This window comes from Nesoenas mayeri, assembly GCF_963082525.1.
Source record: "Nesoenas mayeri genome assembly, chromosome: Z".
Classification (NCBI taxonomy): Eukaryota; Metazoa; Chordata; class Aves; order Columbiformes; family Columbidae; genus Nesoenas; species Nesoenas mayeri.
The window spans coordinates 61906323-61931079 of record NC_137542.1 but is presented as its reverse complement, the minus strand read 5'-3'; the positions used below and the strand labels follow the sequence as shown (position 1 = coordinate 61931079).

General features: G+C 41.1%; 2 protein-coding genes across 2 annotated transcripts in view; both read right to left on the bottom strand.

Moving 5' to 3' along the window:
* ARSB (arylsulfatase B) overlaps positions 1-10611 on the bottom strand; it is a gene marked incomplete at both ends in the record, with an annotated part of 68977 nt that extends 58366 nt beyond the window's left edge. The window contains 4 exons of the mRNA XM_080362835.1: positions 2099-2306; positions 2870-3060; positions 6589-6775; positions 10339-10611. Of these exons, the coding sequence (XP_080218961.1) occupies positions 2099-2306; positions 2870-3060; positions 6589-6775; positions 10339-10611 (859 nt within the window). The remainder of the gene's footprint in view (positions 1-2098; positions 2307-2869; positions 3061-6588; positions 6776-10338) is intronic.
* Positions 10612-14451: 3840 nt separating this feature from the next.
* DMGDH (dimethylglycine dehydrogenase) overlaps positions 14452-24757 on the bottom strand; it is a gene marked incomplete at both ends in the record, with an annotated part of 42890 nt that continues 32584 nt past the window's right edge. The window contains 2 exons of the mRNA XM_080362295.1: positions 14452-14667; positions 15327-15461. Of these exons, the coding sequence (XP_080218421.1) occupies positions 14452-14667; positions 15327-15461 (351 nt within the window). The remainder of the gene's footprint in view (positions 14668-15326; positions 15462-24757) is intronic.

Here is a 24757-nt window from a genome sequence, read left to right as displayed (position 1 = left end):
TTGATTCTTGACCCCACAACATGGGAAGAACTTTATGGAGAGAATTCCTGGTCATAGAAGAAAATACGTCGTACTGAGGAAGATGAGGGTGCCCCAGTCCCAGGACAGCACTTGGGGCAGGGAGAGAGGGCACAGCATCTTCAAGCAGGCATACCCTCAAGAGCTGAAGGTAATATGTTCTAAGTATCTACCCAGATTGTAGCTACTAGTGCACACACAGAGCGCCAGTTACAAAGGACCTGAAAGCTGTGCAGAGAGATCTCGCATAGCACAACTCTGTACAAGATGTTCAATTGAAGATGTGCTCATGTTTCTTTTCAATCACTTTCTAATGCCAATTTTAAACCACAACATCTGAAAAGGCAATAAATATAATATAGCAAAGCTGTATAGATTTCACGCTCATTTTTTTTTGCTTTTTTTTTTCCTTTTTTTTTTTAACGCTTAATGGTTTTGACATTTGTTTTCTGGAAACTGGATATTTAAAGCATGCAATGTTTTACGCCTGTAAAGAACAGTTGTTTGAAGTGAAAAGTGAAAAGAAAAAAAGAATCAATGACCCTGACCTGCTCGATCTAGGCCCAATTTCCCTGCATTTCAGGCATATTAAATTCCACTCCCAGCAGTTTAAAATGCCCGTTAACTCAAGTGCCATTAGATAGGGTAGACATTGGATTCTCATGGCTGTTTGACTCTTGTTGAACTGATTGCAAGATGACTACTGTTAAAACCCATGTATATTCTAATTGTTTGGAAAAAAATGTTTTACAAACAAAAGAAGAAATTTGTCTTTTTAATTCAGTCATACCTTGTAATTCCAACTCAAATGTCTTCAGTTTTATTCTACAATGTACTGAACAAACATCAGTGAAATAACTCTAACAGGATCCCATCAGCATAAACTGGATTTTTTCCACATGGAATAAATTTTGCTATCATTTTCCATATGGCTTTGCTTACTTTCAGTTCTAAATATGAAAACATTGTAAACAGAAACAGACATAGAAGAGTTATCGAATTGTGTTAGAGCCAAATCCTGGACACAAATATAACACCACAAGGCAAACAGGTCTGGACTCAAAATGAAATTCTGAGATTCCAAGTGCTATAGGAAGCAGCTGCTAAACTCAAGATGCATCACTGCATTTTCATAAAAACTTGGAGTTCAGGTTTTTTGTGGTGCTGTTGGTTTTTCTTTGGTTTTGTTTTTGCTGTGTTTTGTGGGGGGTTTTAAAGTGTTCACAGAAAATTAATTTGCCATTTTGACAGCCCTAATATGTAAAGCCTGGGCAAAAGAGCAATTGTAAGCATGGAAAGGTTAATTCCCACTCCCAACTAAACAGGAACAACTATGTTACTGAAACCCAGCCAGGCAGCTGTATTTCAAAAGGGTTCTGTTTCATTCCTAATTTGGAAACAAGAGAGACTGCTTCGTAATGTATTATTTGCATTATCCTAATAATCTAGAAACCAGATCATGTGCTAGCACATACAAGAACTTAGCCTGTAATTTGGCAGCCTAGACATGCTAAACTTTTTTATTAACAGAGCTTTGCTTCACAGGAGTAAGGTGGCAGTGAAATATTTCAAGCAAGACAAAAATTGCATGTTACATGGAGGTAAGGGAAATGAAGAGTTTTGGCTTCAAACTGCTTGCTGTCTGGCTGTTCATGCTTCATGCAAAATGTGGCAATTTATAGACCGATCAGACAGCTACCTATAGCTCAGGACAAAGGATTTTGGTAGATAGCTCTCAGTAAGGATGCAACTCTGATTAGATACTCAGTAACTGCAGGCGCAATTAAGATGCCTCCAACTTCACTGCATCCCCCAGTTTTTACAATGCTGTTTTTACTCCGATAGGAGGATCCCCCATTTGCACAGACACTTCTTCAGAGATGTTTTTGTCATGTTTGAGAAAGCCATAAGAGGTGGGGGAGAAACTGCTCCATCTGATATAAAGTCCTGTTTCACTTTCATCACTCTTCTATAGCTAGACAATATATGGAGGAAGGACGGAGCGGGCAGATGTCTCTGCAGTCAGCTTCTTAGACACTCTATTAAAGTTATTACTGAAAGAATAATTAAATGAACTTACCAGTAGAGAAAACAAGAACCGTGTTGTTCCAAAGACCATATCTTTTCAGAGCATCAGTAAGATTCCCTACAGCTTCATCCATAAGAGTCACCATTCCTGCATAGTGGCGCCTCTTTGCATCTTTAATGGAGAAATATGGTTTCATGTATTCTTCAGGGACCTCAAGAGGTTCATGGACAGACTGAAAAGCAAGGTAGAGAAAGAGGGGCTGGGGTGGAAGGGACAGAATGGAAATTAGTTGAGCATACAGTACTAAATGCAAAACTTACTGCAGCAAAAGCAGCTGATTCATCAACAGCTGCAGGCACTTTGTTTTGATTTCTTCTATACTTCTTACTTCTAATCTCTAAGCATAAAATAATAAAACTCTGATAGAGGACTTTTGCAAAGCTGTGAAAAAACATCAGGTGTATCTTTTATTCATAACACAGTTTTTAACAGTTTATTGCTATGAAACTTTTCCCAGACTTTCCATTCTCTTTTTAGAAGAGCAAACTACATGCTAAATCATTTCTATAAATTCATTACTTGCATTCTTAAAAAAGAAATAGCGAAGGATAGCAGGCCAGGGCTATGCAGCCAAAGCTGATTCTGACAAAAGACAAGGCAAGTTTTACTGCTGCTACTTCTCACATTTAGCTCTATGCACCCTGCTGAAAAACACAGACTTACAGCTTCAGTGCAGGACTCTCCATTAATATTTCAATATTTCACTAGTATTTTTAACCATTCTTTAGTGCTAAAGTTATCAACAACAGCTGCTGACTGTACCTTCTCAGTTTTATGATTGGCTATAAGATCTATAGCTCTTTCTGTGAATAAATTAGTAGAGTACATGTTTTTAAACCCAGTAGCAACTTCTTCTCCATCTCGGAAGTCCAGCGCACAGCGCGTTATGTTCTTTGCTTTGATGAGGACACAACGATCATGAGAATAATAATCTTCACTCCCCAGAAGATAGCCTAGAACAGGAGAAGATGTCAAATAAGCGGGCCAATATAATGTCATATAAACAGATGGGAAGTGGGGGAAGTAAAAAATAAATGTCAAAACTTCAGTTGTTTTGAGCTGAAACACTCATCCAACATTTAGTTATTTGCAGCGACATCCCTTGACAGGTCTAAGTAGCTCAACATTTAATACTTCATAGACTTTTTATTGCTAATGGAGGTAGTAATTTCAAAACACATGAAACATTTTGAAAGCAGTTCAATGACTTTATATTCACAACATGATATAAAATACATCAGCATTAAACTAAAGTGCTGATAGCAAAGGCAGTGACCTATCCATGTACTACTCTGATTTTGAGCTGGTATGATTTCGTATATCTGTATTTCCATATAAGACTTTTCCCTCTATTAGAAAGTTTGGATTTAAAAAAAAAAATATTCAAAACTATCCAAATATGAAGCATTTCCTGTGTCAGCTGTAAAGCAACTTCTGAACCACTGCTGCCACCAACTGGTGAAAAGAAGAGACACAATTATTCAAAGATACCCAAAAGAAACAAACTATGCAAAACTTACACAGGTATAGATTTGGTCCTATCAAGGGATATCCTCTTAAGCACTGAGTGCCTTTACTTTTTATCAACTAGAAAAAAACCTCTTCAAATTTTTTTTTTTAATTTCAGTAATTGTTACTTTGGAAATTAGACTTCAGATTTATCCCCCAATACCATGAAAAAAAAAAAAAAAGAAGACAAACCTGCAAAAATATATTCTTAAGTTCTGCAAAATTAAATGAAAACTGGGGAAAAAAGCTCAAAATGGAGGAACTCCACTTGCCTTTTTATTCAATAGCTTCATATACAGTTACCTGTCAAAAAAAGTATTTACAAAAAGAAGGAAGTACTGTTTTAAAAACAATATAAACCTTAACAAGTTTTAGGAGGAAAAACATGGCTTTTGTTTCAATGTAAAAGGAGAGGTTTTGTGGACAGACTGTCTACATCGATGTATTCAGAGCTGCATGTTGCATTTTTCCACTTTGAGTGCCCAGTGCAGGAGATGCCACATCAAGGTTGCTAAAGAATCAAATGCCCCTTAATTGCTGTCAACACCTACTGATATTACATGAACATTGTAGGATATTAAACTGCTACATTCTCTGAAAAATAATGTCATACTGGGCACTCCAATGACCATGCCCAGAGCCAGCCTCTGTTAAGGCCCCTGCATTAAGAGCCTACTCAGTCCCAGGGAAAGATTTCACAGTATCACAGTATGTATCACAGTATCAGAGTATGTTTGAGATTGGAAGGGACCTCAAAAGATCATCTAGTCCAATCCCCCTGCTGGAGCAGGAACGCCTAGGTGAGGTCGCACAGGAACATGTCCAGGTGGGTTTTGAATGTCTCCAGAGAAGGAGACTCCACAACCCCCCTGGGCAGCCTGTTCCAGTGTCTGTCACCCTCACAGAGACGAAGTTTTTTCTCAAATCTAAGTGGAACCTCTTGTGTTCCAGCTTGATCCCATTACCCCTTGTCCTATCATTGTTTACCACCGAGAAGAGCCTGGCTCCATCCTCGTGGCACTCACCCTTTATATATTTATAAACATTAATAAGGTCACCCCTCAGTTTCTTCTCCAAACTAAAGAGACCCATCTCCCTCAGCCTTTCCTCATACAGGAGATGCTCCACTCCCTTAATCATCTTTGTTGCCCTACACTGGACCCTCTCCAGCAGTTCCCTGTCCTTCTGGAACTGAGGGGCCCAGAACTGGACACAATATTCCAGATGGGGTCTCACCAGGGCAGAGTAGAGGGGAAGGAGAACCTCTCTCGATCTACTAACCACCCCCCTTCTAATACACCCCAGGATGCCATTGGCCTTCCTGGCCACAAGGGCCCAGTGCTGGCTCATGGTCATCCTGTTGTCCACCAAGACCCCCAGGTTCCTTTCCCCTACACTGCTCTCTAATATTTCTTAAAGATCGTCTAGTTCCAGCCCCCTGCCATGGGCAGGGACACCTTCCACTAGACCAGGTTGCTCAAAGCCCCATCCAACCTGGCCTTGAACACTTCCAGGGATGGGGCATCCACAGCTGCTCTGGGCAGCCTGTGCCAGTGCCTCACACCTTCATTGTGAAGACTTTCTTCCTTATAAGTAATCTAAATCTACCCTCTTTCAGTTTAAAGCCATTACCATTTGTCCTATCACTACACGCCCCTGTAAAAAGACCGTTTAAAGCTTTCCTGTAGGCCGAAAGGTACCGAAAGGCCACAACAAAGTGTCCCCAGAGCCTTCTCTTCTACAGGGTGGACAATCCCAACCGTCTCAGCCTCTGCTCATAGGAGAGGTGCTCCTATCTACATCTGTGCCATAAAAAAGGCTCCTGCAAAGGGATGAGATATGAGATAAATGCATATACATTCAATCAAAGAGCCATTCTATTACAATCCATATATATTAGTTTAATTCAGTTGTGAAACCATGGCAACAAACTCCCTGACTAGTCAAAAGAGACACAATCTAAGGTAGTGGTTCTTCCCACCTGATGTTTGGATCAGCACTGTCTATAATGAGCACATCGCACAGCCAGGCTCTTCATTTAAGTACCTAAAGTTAAATAAGGAATGCGGACTTCAGCGTTTCTCTGTCTCTTACTTTCTCAGCTGTAGAAGTGACCAGCAGTACTATCAACTGCTTGCAATGCTATTTTGAAGAACTGTTTTGAAATTCGCCGTTCAATGAAAGTGTTTTAAAAACGACCAGGTGGAGATGGACAACTTTGTATTTGGTACCACACGAGATGTCTTGCAGCCAGCCCGACTCACATAACATCTGCGGCACTTGCGCAAAACTAATAAACATCCAATCAATTCTGGGACATAAGCCTTTGTGAGGAAGAATAAACAATGTGTAGCTACAAGCTACTTTGTAATACACTCGGACAGTCTAATTCTGGCATTATTTTTTAATCTGAGGATTTGACTTCATAACTTGTGAGTTCCCGCAACAGACCTCTTGGCTGCTGTTTTGTGGAGCCTCTCACACCATTTTCCTTGCCACAGGCTCTGGGAAACCAGTGCTACTCTGTTCATAAAGCAGGAACACAGTGTGGTATGATGTCTATTTCTCTCTTAAAAATACCAGCTTTTAGAAGTGTAACATTATTTGCAGAGCAAGCAATGTCTACTGTTTGATCCGACACAAAATGTTCAGATTAAAGACACTGATAAAAACAAATCAATCGCTACATCTTACATCTTTTAAACATCATGGAACCAAATTAAATGCAGATAATAGGAGAGAAATACTTTATTTTGGAGCCAGACAATAACTGTTTTCTTCAGTAAGTTGTAAGGTTTGGGCACGCATTTAAGGCACTATCTTATTTTAAGCAGTTATACTTTGGAAACATGCATGCCCATGTATTGATTTACTTATACACTAGTAGTAAATCTGCTGTTCTTAGAAGAATCAGGCAGTTTCTCAGAATTTTTAACACTGCATTTGTTGCCCATGTTAAATTTAACCATTACCAAAGTAAGTGTCGAATCCTCTGCGGGTGGGAAGGCATTCTTTTTTGTACATCCCCAAATGCCACTTCCCCACCATGTGCGTAACGTATCCAGCCTCTTGAAGAAGCTCTGGGAGGAGTTTCTCATCCAGTGGCAAACAGCTGGGCTGGCACGGCCAGATTATCTGGTGTTGTAAACCCGTGTGGATCTAGTAAAGAAAGGAAGGACGCGAGATTAGTTACAGCACAGTAGCGCATTCCCATAGGTTACTTTATAAGCAGGGTCAAAAAGAAACAAAGCTACACCAGAGGCTGGCATTAGTTTGAGGGTCTCCTGTCCTCATCGATGTAGCACCAAGGAACACGAGGAAGCAGCAGGGGGAGAGACAGAGAGAATATGGAGAAAGACATGGAAGTAGCTGGAAGTAGCACGACAAGGGATTACAAGGTCTTCTCAGGCATAAATCAAGTGCAATAAAAAAATGTAAAGCCTTTTGAACTTTCATCTAAAAATCTAACAGGTAACCATTACCATTATGGTCTCCTTGAAGGCTTGGGATGACATCTCCACACGGAGTGACAGATTTTTAATGGGATAAAGATGGGCAAAAAGGCTCATGGCAGGTGAAGCTACAAAGATTTTGCCTGTGTCAGAGAACAGTCACTAGAGGAAAGGGCGGTAAAGACATTTTTTGCATTGTTCTTCTAAATGCGCATCATATACAGAGAATCACACAGAATCACAGAATGTTAGGGAATGGAAGGGACCTCAATGATCATCTAGTCCAATCCCCCCGCCGGAGCAGGAACACCTAGATGAGGTTACACAGCAATGTGTCCAGGCGACTTTTGAACGTCTCCAGAGAAGGAGACTCCACAACCTCCATGGGCAGCCTGTTCCAGTGTCTGTCATCCTCACTGTGAAGAAGTTTTTTCTCACATTTAAGTGGAACCTCCTGTGTTACAGTTTGTATCCACAGCCTCTTGTTCTATCATGGGTTGTCACCAAGAAGAGCCTGGCTTCATCCTCGTGGCACTCACCCTTTACATATTTACAAACATTAATGAGGTCACCCCTCAGTCTCCTCCAAGCTAAAGAGACCCAGCTCCCTCAGCCTTTCTTCATAAGGGAGATGCGCCACTCCATCATCTTTGTTGCCCTGCGCTGGACTCTCTCCAGCAGTTCCCTGTCCTTCTGGAACTGAGGGGCCCAGAACTGGACACAATATTCCAGATGTGGTCTCACCAGGGCAGAGTAGAAGGGAAGGAGGACCAATCTGGACCTACTAACCACCCCCTTTCTAATACAGCCCAGGATGCCATTGGCCTTCCTGGCCACAAGGTCACAGTGCTGGCTCATGGTCATCCTGCTGTCCACCAGGACCCCCAGGTCCCTTTCCCCTACACTGCTCTCTAACAGGCCGTTCCCCAGCTTATACTGGAACGTGGCGTTGCTCCTGCCCAGATGCAAGACTCTGCACTTGCCCTTGCTGTATTTGATTAAATTTCTCCCCGCCCAACTCTCCAGCCTGTCCAGGTCTCTGGATGGCAGCACAGCCTTCTGGCGTGTCAGCCACTCCTCCCAGCTTGGTGTCAGCAGCAAACTTGCTGACAGTGCACTCTATTCCCTCATCCAAGTCGTTGATGAATATGTTGAATAGTACTGGTCCCAGTACTGACCCTTGAGGCACTCCACTAGATACAGGGCTCCAACTAGACTCTGCCCCATTGACCACGACTCTCTGGTTTCTTCCCTTCAGCCGTTTCACAGTTCACCTCACTAGCCGAGCATCCAGACCACACTTCCTCAGTTTAGCTGTGAGGATGCTATGGGAGACTGTGTCAAATGCTTTACCGAAATAAAGGTAGACCAATATCACACATTTATATACTTATTTACATATTTTAAATGAGTGTGCACACTTTTACAAAAAAAGGATTTGGATACCAAAGTTAACACAAGTTTTAGACACTGCCAAATCTGACCTCTAACAGTTCCACGTTTCCAGTCTTAACAAGTGGTGGATTTTGTATCTCTTTACATAAGCATGATCCATCATGATACTCCGAGTATTACACTTTGCTTGATGCAAGAAATCTTGTCACTGCAGTAAGTGTACTATAAGCTGACTTCTGCCAACTCCCCTATCTGCTCCAGGAAAAAAACAGAACAAAACAAAACAAAAAACCAAACACACACTACCCTAAACTTAGGCCAGCAAACATACACACACAAGTATAAATATCTTATTTACCAAATATTTCCACCACTTCAGCAACACTTTGAACTCACTTTTAAACCAAATAAGCCTTGCTCTTAGGCAGGTGGGTAAGTAGACTCTCATGAAGGGCCTACTAGTTACTAATTTTATTTCAAAGCGCAGCTGGATTTTTTTTTAAACATAGCTTTACAAAAAGATTATTGATGTAGTGAAAGACACAAACTAGCAAAGCATTGTAATTTTTCTTTAGAAAGAAAGCAAAAGAAGAAGAAAATGACAGTAATAAAAATCTGTATTTTTCATAAGCGAACACTTTTGCACATATTTCTTTATGGACTGCAAGATGACTATCAAAATTCCAAGTCCAAATAGGACCAGATTTAGGTTACCTTTTCAAATCTTACTTACATAAAAGGGTTTAAAGAGTTGGTTCAAAAAAAAAAAAAAAAAGGCAATTGCATCTTTCTACTCTTTATTATTGACTTTTGGAGTTTCTAGGAACAGATGTTGCTTGGAAAGAGTAGTTATCACCTAGAACAACTTAATGTGACAAGAGATAACATCCACTAATACAGGATGACATTTATTTTCATTCTCATTTGACAAATCGCCATGGTTAACATGCATGTGCAGGACTTTCTGAGAGAGAGGGGAAGTTTCTCTAATATACTTACTATATTTAACCCTTTGTGAGTTTCTCCTTTCTGTCTGTGCTGTATTCTTCCTCCTCCCCTTCCCCCCCCCATTTTTGCTAAAGTCGCAATAGAAAGAAGGGAAAGCGGGCATTATAGCATTATGGTAAAGTCCAATTCTTACACCTGTGCAACCAAAAAGAAAAGGGAAAAATCATGACTAGGACTTCAAAGCAGCTAGACAACCTGACTGTGGGTCAGTCTGTGCGCTCATCAATGGGTGCATAAATGTCCACACTTATGTTACCACATAATGGAGAACTTACTAACGGGATGCATTTAAACACTGCATTGGAAAACAGGCTGCATAAACTGAGTACATAGCACTTATCGACTTCTGGCTGCATCTCACCTGTATGGCTGTTTAGTTCAGAAGTACATAACAGAAGGTGACTACAACAGGAATATTTTTCACAATACACCTATTGTGTGTGCCTATTAATACAACTGAAGCATAGAGAGCACCTCAGCTTTTCTGAAGCACAACTTGCACTAAACCCATGCTCAGTTTATTGCTTAGCTAGAAAGCCAAAAGTAAGTGAATTAAGTTTTGTCTGCATATAAACACATCTTGTATTCATACAGTAGGTTCCTCCCAAGCGCATCTTTGCATGAGATAGAAGGCCAAACAACACACAGTACCGCTGAAAACAAGCAGCAGAGAAAACACCCCACCAGCCACCTGCCGACACCCCGCGAAGGAAGGAGGGGAGGAGCGGGTGGGTTGGAGGGACAGAGGAAGGGACGGAGAGAGGCAGGAAAGGAGGAAGCTCCAGCGCCATCCCCGCGGGCACGGCCGCTCTGTGGCGACAACCCCGTCACCGAGTGTCGCCGGGCGTCCCGCTCCCCTCGCCTTACCTGGTAGCGGCCGCTGAGGAGCTGGCTGCGGGAGGGGGTGCAGAGCGGCTGCGTGTAGTACCGCTCCAGCCGCACGCCGCCCGCCCCCAGCGCGTCCAGCCGCGGCGTGCGGATGGCGGAGCCGTGCCAGCCCACGTCGCCCCAGCCCAGGTCGTCGGCCAGCACCAGCACCAAGTGCGGGGCGGGCGGCCGCGCCGCCGCCAGCCGGGTCAGGCAGAGGGGCAGCCAGAAGAGCAGGCACAGCGCCGGCCGCCCGCCCGCCCGCCGCGCCATCCCCGCCAGCAGGAACTGGGCCGCGGGGACGGGGACCGCCCCGGGGACGGGCCACGGCGGCGGCAGCGCCAGGCTCCTCCCGCCGAGCGGGCCGGGCTGCGGGGCGCTCCGGCCCGGCTGGGCTGCGGCCGCCGCCTGTCCCGCTGCCCTGCGGTGCAGCTCGGTCCGAGCTTGTGCGGGGATGAGAACGGCGAGGGTTCGGAGCTCCCGCCGTGGGTGAAAGCGGTGCAGCTGTAGGCCGAGTAGTTTATGAAATGAGTCCAAACAAAGTGCGATCGTAAAGCTGTTCCCGGTGTTAGCAGAGTATACAACTCAGTGATGCTGGGGTTCATCTTCTTTCAATTCCTGTATGAAACATCCATTTTAAGCCACGGCGCCTTTCCTAGGGGAACCAGGGAACTTCTTGCCTTTCAAGTCAGCTGTGTTTCCAAGGGCCTCAATACAACTGTTTAAGTCGAGGGCACAGTGTATTCTGATACAAGTAACAGGACTGTTATTTCTCTCTTCCTGTGTGACACCATGGCAGCTCATCCAGTTTATTTTATGTATAAGCAAAGTGAGGCAGCTGCAAAACAGCCATGGCCTTGTTGCTTGCCAGCCTGGGAAAGACAAATTGCCACTGCCACTGCAGAAGCAGCTGAGCTGTGCGAGACGGCAATCATTCCTGTGGGAGAAAAGTGCATGGCCTGTTCTCCTGCCATCATCAGCTGCTGCTGTCATCCCCTCCCCTGCCCTCCGCTTCTACAAAGTCGTGAGCATCACAGTGGTTTTTTTTCTCCTCATTTTGTTTGTACAGGTGAAAAGTCTCGATCTAGGTCTGGCTGTAAGAAGGTGCTTGTGACCGTTATTGAATAGGAAGGAAGTGAAGCAACTTAGAAACAGAAATAACAGCTCTGTCAACAGGGCTGTTTCTTCAAACTGTGTCATCTAAAGCAATATTTTAAGCGACCACTACCTTAGTTATAATCTTGATGAATATCTAAGACTGTGAAAGGACAGAAATAGCTGTCATCTCCAATTGCTTTTGTTCGTCCATGGAATACATATAAATTTTGGTGTCCAGTTAAAGATCAAATAGCCATGTGTTTTACATTTAGCTGGAATGGCACACACGTGCATTTCCAAATTTATATAACTGTTTGGTAAGAGGTGAAAGGAAAAGCCCCATTAAAAATTTTGTTTCTTGTTAAGAAAGGCAAATATTGAGTATGTCAGACTCCTGTCGTCCTTCTTTTTGATTGACAAGTCTCTGTAGAAAGAAAGTTCATGCTTCTATGAATGAAGTGTACTGGATAAGTCTACAAATATACCAGATTTTTTTAATAAATCAAAAAAAAAATTTCCTGATGGTTTGAAAATGACAGCAATAAGCGATGCCACATTTTTTTTTTTTCCTACAATAAGAATGTGTGTCCACAGCTGGTATTGGAACAACATGGAACAATACTGTCCTGAAGTCAGTTTTCCCTTAAGTAAATTTCTGCTGACAATCTAGTATGTGACTATGAGTTACATTTTCTTCGTTGAGATGTGATTCATACTGTTCAACATGCTGGAAAGTTCCAATTTAGCTTGGTTTTAGTTCAGGTCCCATCACCAGTCATGGGTGTTTCACTAAACTGTATATTTTACTATTTTCTCCCATGTCCTTATTATAGGTATAATTCCATTTGAATGTTCCCATTCTCATGGAAACCATTCTTGTTCATTCAAAATAATTATTTTGAAAATCTGCACAGTGCTGGTGAAATGAGAAATGTTGGATACAAATTTTGGAATAAAATACGTAATAGCTATTCACCTGACATGTTTCCAAAGGTATCATGGTGTTCAAGTGCAGCTGAACTCTTCCCTTGTAGAAAAGTGTCAAGAGTTACTTGCTGGTTATCCTGCTCCACCAGAATTGGATAACCTGCTTGCCTGAGCCACCAGGTTAAAACATGAAGTTCTACCCTCTAAAACATATGCAGTGGATACTGCACAGTCATGGGCTAGATGTTGCTGCCTATCATATTTTCTTATGTTTGTTTGGTTTTAGTTACTACTTGAGGGATTTGGAATCCCAGTTAGAAAATATTATTTATATCAGAGCCTATTCTCTTGAATTGAAAAAATAAATTCTAGAAATGGTCTACGTTTAGTCCCCTGTGTTTCAGTGTATCTTTTCTGAATTTGGGGTTGAGTAATTTTGATGCTCTTTTGAGGTCAATGATTAATGAAGTCATTAGAGTGACATACAGTATCATGGTATCCATGTTGATTTATCTTTCCACACAAAGTATGAATAGGGCACATCTTGCCACACCATGTAGGAACTGGGAACAGAAATTCAAATGGTGGTAGTAACATCTACTCTGGTGTATCAAAACTCTCTGGAGACGGAGAAAGAATAAAGGAAAATGATGGAAAATGACAAAAAATATGTCTGAGGAAACTGCCTTTTGACATGTCCTGATCACTCTACACACAGAAATGTGAATATTTCAGAAAATTTCCTATATGAGCAACTGTCATTTTTTTCACCTTGTTACAGAGGTGTCTCCTCTGTTAGTTAATGAGGTTGCGGAAGACTCAAAAGTTATCCCCGCCAGTCTTTCTGTCCTGGTATTTCTGCTTGATTGGTCAGAAATTCTCTTAAAACATGGAGGTACTACTTAAACATTCTTGCTCCTATTCACTCCCTCTTGCTGTATCCTGACACCACAAATTTATGCAACACTGTATCACAACATATAATGAAAAGAAGCCGTGACAGGAAATAATGAAAGTTGCTGAACACTCCTCCCCCCGACATTCATTTCTTCAGGAAATTGTGACATTGCTCCTATTCAAAAGAATTGTTGAGCATATTACGGAATTCGGAAGAGTGTTTTAATAACTTAGTGTGTTCCCATCATTTACATTGTCCCAATCCTGCTTATTTTGTTTATTGAATATGTAACACTGAATAAAGCTCCTCTGCTGTGGATTTAATCTTTTTATTCATTGTTAATATTTCTGTGTAACGCCATGTGATTCTTACTGCTGTTCCACCTATAATTGACAGGAAAAGGAAGAATAGAAGTTCTCTGGTCTCAGCCTGGCTCTTCAGATTTTGAACAGTGAATCCATAATACAGTTCTATTCAAAACTGAGCAATAACATCCTGTGTGTTGTAGAATATTACACGTAATCTATCAGATGATTCATATAAAGTAACGAATAATGGGCTTCCTATAACTGTTTCATTAGGAAGAACAAGATTTGATCTTCTGTAGGAATTTCTGACAGGGTGACACACTGGGGGAAAAAAGTTAATAGTTCAGTTTGCCTTTAGTATAGCCTTTATTATTTTTAATGATCACTGAAGTGTATTTAAATGCCATAAGAAGCATTTCTGTGCAGAACTAGTATACATTTTAACGAGTTTGTGATGCCATGTTGTAAGGATAAGCTACTTTACCCCACGGACAGGCAAAGGAGGAACTCTGAGAGTCAAGGAGGAGGAAGAAGAAATTGCTGTTGGCCCATACCAAGAGCAGCTTTCTCCTCCACATTAATTCAGATGTGGCAGCCAACGTGGGAGCAAGCTGAATCAAGGATCTACTCATGCCCTGCCATTTTCTGCTCACAAGTGCTACTGAGAAGGGTGAACACGTGAACTCTGCTCTGATCTCTAACGTGAACAGCCCACACAAGGAAGCAAGAGGGTAACTACCTACATGGAATTTCTCACTGACGTATGGCACTGAGGATCTTGTGTTTAGCAATTAGCAAATCTGAATAGTTTGTTTCTCTCAATTTCATGCATATTAATGGAACTATTTCATACTGCACAATTTGTTGTATCCTCATCTGTGTTTATATTTTGGGACTTCCACCCTTTCTCTGAAGGCGTATTCTTGTTGGTTCAGTCAGCACCAGTGGCTCTTGTATAATGGTTGCTGGATAATTTTTTCCTAAAAGTTCAACTTCCAATTTCTGTCCAATTTTGCTGAGTTCTGTGGGAACATATGCAAAAGCCAGACTTCGCTGAGCACTGTAACTGAAACATCCAGAAGTGGTGTTGCCAATAACCTGAAAAAAACCCACAAACATTTATCTTTATTTTCAAGATACAGTGGGATTTTTTTAAACCAAACCAACCAACCAACTAACTATACCTCTCATATACTAGCTTTAGTGTATACACTTCAGATATCAAGCAAGTTTCAAATGTGTCATGCAGTTCATAATATTCTGTACTGTGGGTGACATCACCTTAAAATAGGAAGCTTATGCTCCTTGAAAAAAGTATATTCTTATTTTGTTCAAGTAAATTTTCACTGAAACAAACACTATACACATGTATGTATTTGTTCTGTACAATAATTAAACTGCTAGTGAGCATTTCAGCATGCAATCTGAGCTGAAGTGTGGAGGCCTAAACTTTGCTGTTGCTTTGCTTCTTCTAAGTGAGTAGCAAAAGTGTGTTTTGGACAATGGTGAACTTGCAGGAGAAGAGAATATATAAGTAAACTCTTTAGTCTGTTCCAACTCTAGTTTCTGTAACTAGATGGTATTTCATGGGAGCTTTTTATAGATATTTCCTGCTTGAAGATTAGAAAATGGCTATAGCTTCAAATTGTTCTGTGCCAGTAAAACAAAAATAATGCATTCACACTTGGAACACAAAGTTAGATTCTGTTAATGAAGAATTAACACTAGTTTCTTGTAACATGATCTATAGTCCTTACCTTGCCATTATGCCACACACTTTCATTTCCCTCTGGATCAACATTATCTGTTTCCACGGTGAGATATACCAGTCGTCGTTTCAGCCCCTTTTCTTTAATCTGCTTCAGTGCTTGCTTTCCTGTGAAGTCCGCTGGCTGGAAAAAATTAAAAAAATGTATGGTTATTCAGGTTTTGTAAAAAGTTTAGAGATACAAGTCTTTAAATCTGTCTTCATTTGTTTTCCTATCATTCAAGTATCCCATAGGAAACACAGATTAACTCAAATCTTCGACAGACATTAGTACCTTGATACATTATGTCTTGGTAATGTTGTTGAGTATATTAGTTTTTCTAGATCTCTGTCCCTTAATATCTCCAGTTCCAAGTGTAGTAGAAATGCATATGTAGTGAGATGTGTTACAAGATGTTCTACCCAGTTAAGCTGTGAGCCAGAAGACTGTGTTTCATTTCAGTTTCTATAAAAAAACTGGAATACCAATGCCCAAATCCTAAAGCCCTCGCCTCTCTATGTGGACACACATTTGTTTTGATGTCATCAGCAACCATGATAGTAATTTGTTACTATTCCAGTTTGGTGTCTCTGCCAGGCTGCAGATCTGGCAGTTCGGTCAATATTCTTATTTTATGGGATGTAATTTTTTTCCCCCCTGTATCTACCATTTTATGTGATAATGCAGCATATTAGTTAAAGAGTAATACATTTGGAGATCCCTTTTTCAGCTTGCCTAAAAAGGTACAAACATTCTCATATTTCTAGAAGCAGACTGCATAAATGTGTCATTTTTGTGGCCTCCTCTGGCCCCTCTCCAACAGGTCCATGTGTGTCCTGTACTGAGGGCTCCAGAGCTGGACACAGGACTCCAGGTGGGGTCTCACCAGAGCGGAGCAGAAGGGCAGAATCACCTCCCTTGACCTGCTGGCCACGCTCCTTTTGATGCAGCCCAGGATACAGGTGGCTTTCTAGGCTGCAACCACACAATGCCAGATCATGTCCAGCTTTTCATCCACCAGTACCCCCAAGTCCTTCTCTGCAGGGCTGCTCTCAATCCCTTCATCCCCCAGCCTGTATTGATATTGGGGTTTGCCCCAACCCACATGCAGAACCTTGCACGTGGCTTTGTTGGACCTCACGGGCCCACTTCTCGAGCATGTCCAGGTCTCTCTGGATGGCATCCTGCTCCTTAAGCATGTCAACTGCACCACTCAGCTTGGTGTTGTCTGTAAATGTGTTAAGGGTGCACTTGATCCCATTGTCTATGTTATTGATGAAGATATTAAACAGTAGCTATGCCAATACAGGCCCCTGAGGGACACCACTCATCACTGATATCCATCTGGACATTAGGCCATTGACCACTACTCTCTAGATGTGAACATCCAGTTCCTTATCCATTTAACAGTCCATCCATCAAACCCATATCTCTCCAATTCAGAGAGAAGGATGTTGGGGGCGGATCATGTAAAAGACCTTACGGAACTCCAGAGAGATGATATCAGTAGTTCTTCCCTTGTCCACTGATGGACAAGTAAGACTGTACAGCACAACACGACACACAGACTAAAATACTTTGCGTGACACACAGAAATACCAGGGAAGTAAATATACTACAGATATGCTTAGTACTGAATCAGCTGCTTCCTATAGATGCTAATGTAGCATCTGGTATTTAGTCTAGAACAATGTAACTGTGGAACTAAACACAAGTATTCAAGTATGATGGGGCCTTCTGTCTTCCAGCTGGTGCTCTGCAGGAGGTCAGGTCTCCCTTCAGTCCTGTGTCATTTGTCAACCCATTGTGGATGTTCCTGATACAGTAAGGCACCTAAAACAGTAGTATAAATGTCTGAATTCCCATTTTTAGATTTCTTTGGTAATACAAGAGTGGCAATAGACAGGGCTCTCTCAGAACTTGGTTCTGGCAGCATTCTTCTACTCTGCCCTTTTCCTCAGCCAAGTCACCACCAAGTTTTCCAGGGTAACGAATTGTGATGAGTGACTTTGGGAATGATGTATCACACAGCACTGATGTACCTATTCCTGTACTGACATGTCTCATGTTTCATGTTTGTGGCTGTTTCTGTTTGTATTTTATTTTTTGTTTGTGCTTTTTTGTTGGTGATGGTGGTGGTATTTTGTGGGGCTTATTTGTTTGGGGTTTTTTGTGTGTTTTGTTGTTTATTTTGGTGCGGGGTTTTTTATGGTTTTTGTTTGTTTTTGTTTGGGGTTTTGTTTGTTTTGTGTTTTGGTTTTGGTTTTGGTGGTTTGTTTTTTAAAATCAAGATTTCTGGTTAATTTATACCTCTGTGAATTCCTGATTTAGAAACGGAAAACCAGTTTCCATAAAGGTTAATGCAGAAATCATAATCAGAGCCTTGAGTATGATCTGATAACAGACGTGTACTGCTTTTATGGGTCACTTCCAGAATAACTGCATAGATGACAGTTAACTCCTGTTAATTTACTAATTACTGGAATCTTGAGGTTGACAGCAAAAATAATTTTGACTTCCTCTTCTTAATTACCTTTTAGATATGGAAACCGTTAGAGCAAGCAGCTCGCAGGTTTAGAATCCATGTATCTCTGGATCATTCTGTGCCTATTAGTTTACTAATACAAAATTAAATTCTTACCCAATTAGTTTTAACCAGGCCAAGCTATTAGCCACCTAGAATAAACCACTACATGCTAACTGGATGTGGATTTGGGGGATTTAATATAATGCAAAATACACACAAATATGTAAATATATATATCTACACACACACACTTTGCAAACTTGTGTGCATATATATGTTCATGGACGTATATAAACACATACAAACATGGATAAAAATTTATGTATGAAAATATGATGTACAACTGAAAAAAAGTGTATATATAGATGTTTAAAAAACTTTTAAAGCAACTTCTTAACAAATGCTAATCATATGAATCTGATAAGGTCAGTCTTCTTATTTCACAGTTCTTGGGTATCCATGTCAATTGTACACTAAGCACACTTCCATCACTATTTATTTTTGATTTATGAATGTGTGTGCATGAGGTTGTTCATTCCAATCAAAACCGCATTTTGGAAACTGATTCATTCAAACTCAGTCTGGCTATTCTTGGAAACAACTGCTTCCTATTTCTGGAAGAAAAATAGTCAGTCTGGGTATTGCTTCTTTTTGCTTTAGCTTGTGACAGTAGCTATAATGCAAGATTAAAAAAATCCCATTCAAAATAGGACAATTCAGTAAATTAATATAAATTGGAAAAAAAAAAAAAACCCACAAGAAAAATAACAGAAACAAAGGAAAATCCTAAACAATTCCAGCCTCAAACAAATGTCAAATTTAAAGCTGCTCTTACTGCCTCTTAGTTAAAAAAAAGAAACACTTGATATGTAGTAACAATGTAAAACTTCGACTTCTTAGAGTAAGGGGAGTCCTAATAAGCTAAATGTAAAATACAGAAGACTTTCCATTATCTTGGCATGAGCTCACAAAGCATTAGGCTTTGGCAGATGTAATGTTTTTCACATTAAATAAAAACACTGCTTAGATACAAGATAAAGATAGTATCTACTGCTTAACTTCATATTCTTTAATTCGAGTGCAGTTCATCAGGAAAAAAAAAAAAAAAGAAACAAAAGAGGTGGTTTGTACCTTTCACTTGTGCTACCCAAAATACAGATTAAAATGGAAAATAATATCACAAAGATAAATCACTGAAGATTTTCAAATAGCATATAGTTAAAGGGAGCCCATTGATTACCCGATCTATTAACACATCAGGCATACATATATGCCTTGTCCTTGTCCTCATTAGGCTTTTACCTTGTGTAAGTAACCATGTGTTTGCTAGCACGAGCTAAATAAATATATATTTTATATATATATATATATATATTAAGCATTCAGGAGACATCAACTGATGAGGTCATTTTTAGGCACACTGGTGTACCCTGAAAAGTTTAACTTACTGTGTTTCAAGTGTGCTGAGCTTTCAATGGCATGTGGATCCTAATTCTAGCCCTCTGTAAAAAACTTTTGTGGTGTAAGGGAAGCAAAGGAATAGGAATTATCCATAATACTTTTTTTTTTTTTTTAATTGTTCAGTTTAGCAGAATAAAGTCTAGGTATCTAGGAAGAAAAATGTCATATCCATTCAACAATAACTGGCAAAGATATGCAAATCTCTTAACAATAAAATGTTGTCATTTATTTGGGATACCACTTGAAACTGCAGGCATGCAGTCAAATTATGTACACAAAGCCACCCAACTGAGTAAGGCAGCACCAACAGCTGCTGTGATTTGCTATAACCATCACATTACAACACACTGGAGACAGCATCAATGCAGTATTTTGAACTTAATTATTCTTAGTTGGTCTTGAATAATTTCAGGGTAACACTCCAAATGATAACTCTCTCACCAGGGCAATAATTGAAGATCGTTTTCCTCCACAGACAACAACCATTTTACAGGTTTGTTTTTCTGCAGCAAACAAAAGCTACAGTTCACACCACACAAACCAGTTTTCTAAGGGAGATGTGGCTGCTCAGTGCGTATAACACCTGTATCACTGCACCTTTCATTCCATCTGCCTAAGTCGTCCTTGTATGCAAACAGCCAGCTCTAAGAAATCGATATGATACAAACAACTGATGAATTATTTAATTATTTTGGCTCAAAGCTCCTAGCTATGTGGGTGCTTATTCCTTTACATTGCCCAACAAACACACTGGGAGTGACCTAGGTATGTGCTTTATGCAGATAACAAAATCATAGCAGATTATTTCTAATGTGTTTCATACTCTGTATAAATTTATGGAATAAATCCTCCGTTTTATGACCCTCTGAACATCAGTTCAAGTAACCATGGAATATGGTTCCACTCCTAAATTTTAACTTGCATGGGGACAGGGTATAGGTAGAAAATTACACTGGATAAATTTGTTACAGGCATAATAAATGAGGAGTGAAAGAGAGCAGGAAGAGGGAAAAAAAGTACGCTTTCCCCCTCTCAAATACCTTGTACCTTTCCATCACTCCATCCTTTTTCAGGTCCCTCTGCTTTTCCTCAGGCTCCTTATCCTTTCTTCAGTAAAGTCTGTGCTCTTTTTTCTCCCTTCTCCTCCCTTTTTCACATGGAGTAGGGATGGCAAAACCAAAACCTTATACTAGTTTGTGGAGTGGGGTCAGTGACCTCTACTGTAGTCATTCCTCTCAGAACAGGAGGGGTACAAGCTGGAAAAAGTGAAGGAAAAGCACATAATGGCAGTAAGGGGGAGTCACAGAAATTCTTGCAGGTTTGCCTGTCCAGAATCAACTATGAATAGCAGCAGTGCTCCCAGCAGACCTGGATAGCAAGTGCCAAGCATTCCACTGACTACGCCTTCTCTATACACCCTATACTGGATTTTACAAATTAGAAGACAAAAATGATTCATTCACTATGGTACTGCAAACCCAGTTCCCATTTTAAAGTCAGTGGGAAAAAAAGAAAATCAAATGGTGCAAAACATAAGCAAATGGTCACAAGGTGATGCTTTCCTGGTTACCCATACTCACCACAACTCTCCTGCAGGTGAAAGGTTTTGATTTCATACTGCTGCTTTTGAGCACTAGAGACCACGCCATTACAGCATAGAGTCACCAGATCAGAACAGTAGCATTTTACACAGACGATTATATAAATGACTACATATGCCACAATGTTGCAAAGACCCAGAGCCAGCATGTACATCTTCCCTTCTGCCACTTTCCACACCACCTTCCCCTAGTGTTCAGTCCTGTTTGTGGTCAGAGCCTGGAGGCCCAAGGCAGGACTGATAGTCTAGTTCTGGAGGGCATGCTCTCTGCAATTAGAATCATGGAATCGTTTTGGTTGGAAAAGACCTTTAAGATTGTCAAGTGCAGCTGTAAAGCTAGCACTGCAAAGTCCACCACTAAACCATGTCCCTAAGCACCACACCACATCTTTTAAACACTTCCAAGGATGGTGACTCCACCACTTCCCTGGGCAGCCTGTTCCAATTACTGACAACCCTTTCCATGGAGAATTTCTTCCTAATACTCAATCTAAACCTTCCTCTGGCACAACTTGAGGCCATTTCCTCTCGTGCTATCACTTGCCACTTGGGAGAAGAGACCAATGACCTCCATGCTACAACCTCCCTTCAGGCAGTTGTAGACCGTGATAAGGTCTTCCCTCAGCCTCCTTTTCTCCAGGCTGAACAGCCCCAGTTCCCTCAGCCGCTCCTCATCAGACTTGTGCTTCAGGTCCCTCACCAGCTTCATCACCCTCCTCTGCACTCTCTCCAGCACCTCAATGTCTTTCTTATGATGAGTGGCCCAAAACTGAACACAGGATTCAAGGTGCGGCCTCACCAGTGCTGAGTACAAACGGCATGATCACTTCTCTAGTCCTGCTGGGCACACTATTCCTGATACAAGCCAGGATACTCTTGGCCTTCTTAGCCACCTGGGCACACTGCTGGCTCACGTTCAGCCGGCTGTCAACCAACATCCCCCACATCCCTCTTTGCCAGGCAGCTTTCCAGCCACTCTTCCCCAGCTGTGGCGCTGCCTGGGGTTGTTGTGACCCAAGTGCAGGACCCGACACTTGGCCTTGTTAAACGTCATGCAATTGGACTCAGCCCAATGATCCAGCAGGTCCAGATCCCTCTGTATGGCCTTCCTGCCCTCCAGCAGATCAACACTCTCACCATCTGCAAACTTAGAGTGTGCCATCGGCCCCCTCATCCATATCACTGATACAGATATTAAATGTGCCAGTTCTATCTTTTTTTTGGTGTGTTTCTTTTATTTTTTTTTTTCCCTCCAAGCTGCATCTATGTAATGATGAAGAAAAGCCTTCCCTAAAAATATTTATAATTTTGTATTTTAATAAATCAGGACATATCAGTTTAGACCATGGTAAGAAAATGAGCTGTAGTAACACAACTGAGGGGCAGATCTGGCAGAGTGAACAGGAGGGAAACATGACTGTAAAGAAGAGGGCAGTACCTGCAAGATTAAACTGCTACACCGAAGGGATAAAAATGACAGAGACACAGTCCTACAGTCCTGCTCATCCTAGTTTCCTATGAGATAACTGATGTGTAGTTATGCTGGAAGTTGAGCCAACACACATCTGTGTGAAGGTGCTGGGTGTGACACCATTTCTATTCATAATGAATAAGGAAGCATCTATATGCTTATGTGTCTAGTAAGTGCAATAGTAAAATAAACCTCAAAAATCCAATGCCAAAGTCAGAAGATGAGGTAAGGCTTGTAGTCCAAAAGGCATTTTTTTATGTCAAAATGCAGGTAATCACTGAATAGTCTTGGTGGAGATAAGACACAAACAGTGAGCAGAAGACAGGAAAAGGTGCAGGAAATGAAGGTAAAAAATAGTGCTGGTAGAGTAGACCTAAGAAAAAGTGAAGAGAGGGATTCTAGATATTTTATAATCTGGAAAAATGCTTGGAATGGAGAACAAATAAACTGTCCCAGTAAATAAACAGGGCTGCAACAAAGTAACACTTTCTGACAACGGTATTTCCTCCTATTGGAAACAAATACTAAATCTTAGCTAAGCACTCGGACCCGACCTGGAGGAGAGTCCCAAACGCTTCCAGCATCTACCGCGTTTTCTTCCCAAAGGCAGCGATGCTGCTGCAGAGGGCCTGCCCAGGAGATGGCAGTCCTGGATAGAGCAAAACAAGGCACTCACGGCTTTGGTGGCTGGTTGGGGTTAAACCACGACAGCTGAACACTGCATTTTGGTTCTAACTTACGCAGAAACCAGCACTTTAGCCAGCTGGGGGCGCATGCTTGAAGGAACAAACCCTATCAACAAACCCACAGACCAAGGTGACAAACAGATCTAAGTTATCTGTTGTTCCTAGTTTGTATCCCGTTTGCCCTTTTGTGTGTGTGTGTGTGTGTATGTGTGTGTGTGTGTGCAAAGTTTCCTTAACGACAGGAGCAGATGATAACAGAGCATTTTGCTTGTTTTCAGTCACAGTGGCCCCTAAGGAATGCTGAGGTCTATGCCATGCCAAACAGACACCAAAACCAGAGGCACAGAATTGGGACGCACACCCACAAGCTGCCAAGAAGTGAAGTAAATAATCTCACATTGCACTTTATGTTACAGTGCTCAGACTGCTTTCAATATCTGAGTTAGCTCGGGTACCTCTGCAGTGTCAACATACAGTCACAACTGCCCTCATTTGGATCAAGAAATAAACATTTATTATTTCCTTTTTCACATTAGTTCAGCAAAACTGGCAAATATTTTAGGTTGACATCCTGCATCTATGTTGGAGATTAATTCCACACCCATTCATGTACAATGAGAGTATCTGCTCCAGAGACCTGCTCCAGCCCTGCATTTCAACCATGCAGAGAAGCGTGTGGAGCAATGAAGAATCAAGTACTTCACATACACTGATGCCTTTGCATGTTCTGCATGGGCATCTTGCCAAGCAACAACTTTCCCTTCCTATGGCTGCTTTCCTGCTCATACTTTAAAGAAAAAGAAAAGTATCAGATGGAAAGATGTATCAAATGGAAGCAGAAAGAATAACTAGGAACAGTAACATTTTTTCATTGCGTTATCCCATAATCCTGCTAATGCTCTCCTCAAGGTGGGAACAACATAATCCTGTTCCACAAGATTCTGTATTTCCCTTGCAAGTGTAATTTTCTCTGGCTAGGGCAAAAGAACGGCAGCCAACAGAGACAGCTGTAACTCCACTACACATAGGAACCACCATTGACATGCCTGACACTGATGTTAGATTAGGACAAAAACGAATGTTTTCTCAATCCTGCACAGGCTGAAGAACTTTAACGTCTATAGACATGTTCAACATTTGGAGAGGAAAAGCATCTTCCTAGGTTCATCCCTGTTACTGCTGGTGAAATTGTCTCAAAAGCACATTTTCAGCTTTAACATGCCTCCACAGCTCTTGCCTATCCAAAGTTTAAAATTTGTTATTTATTTGGAGCTGTAACTTAAAAGATTTTGATTCCTTTTATCAGTTCCACAGTGCCTCCACAAATAATGGCAAAAATATCAAGGGTCATTTAATACCTGATTTATTATCCTTTCAGGTATAAAAGGAATATAAATAAGTAAATAATTTGTTCCTGTATCACATTACATCATTGTAAAGAGGAAATGTCTCACAAACACGACTTTTTCTTCTTGATCTCTCTTAGATAAAAATGTTGGCACTTTCTCTGTTTTACAGATGAAAAACTAAGGCAAAAAAATTGAATACTCCTTCATTTAGGGCACCTAACTTGAAATATATAGGACTTGATCTTTTACATTAGAAACTTCCACTACATTAGAATTACATTAGAACCTACCACTCTAGTACAGCAATTATTGAAAAAAAAAGAAACAAGATTTTTCAGAAGAACTG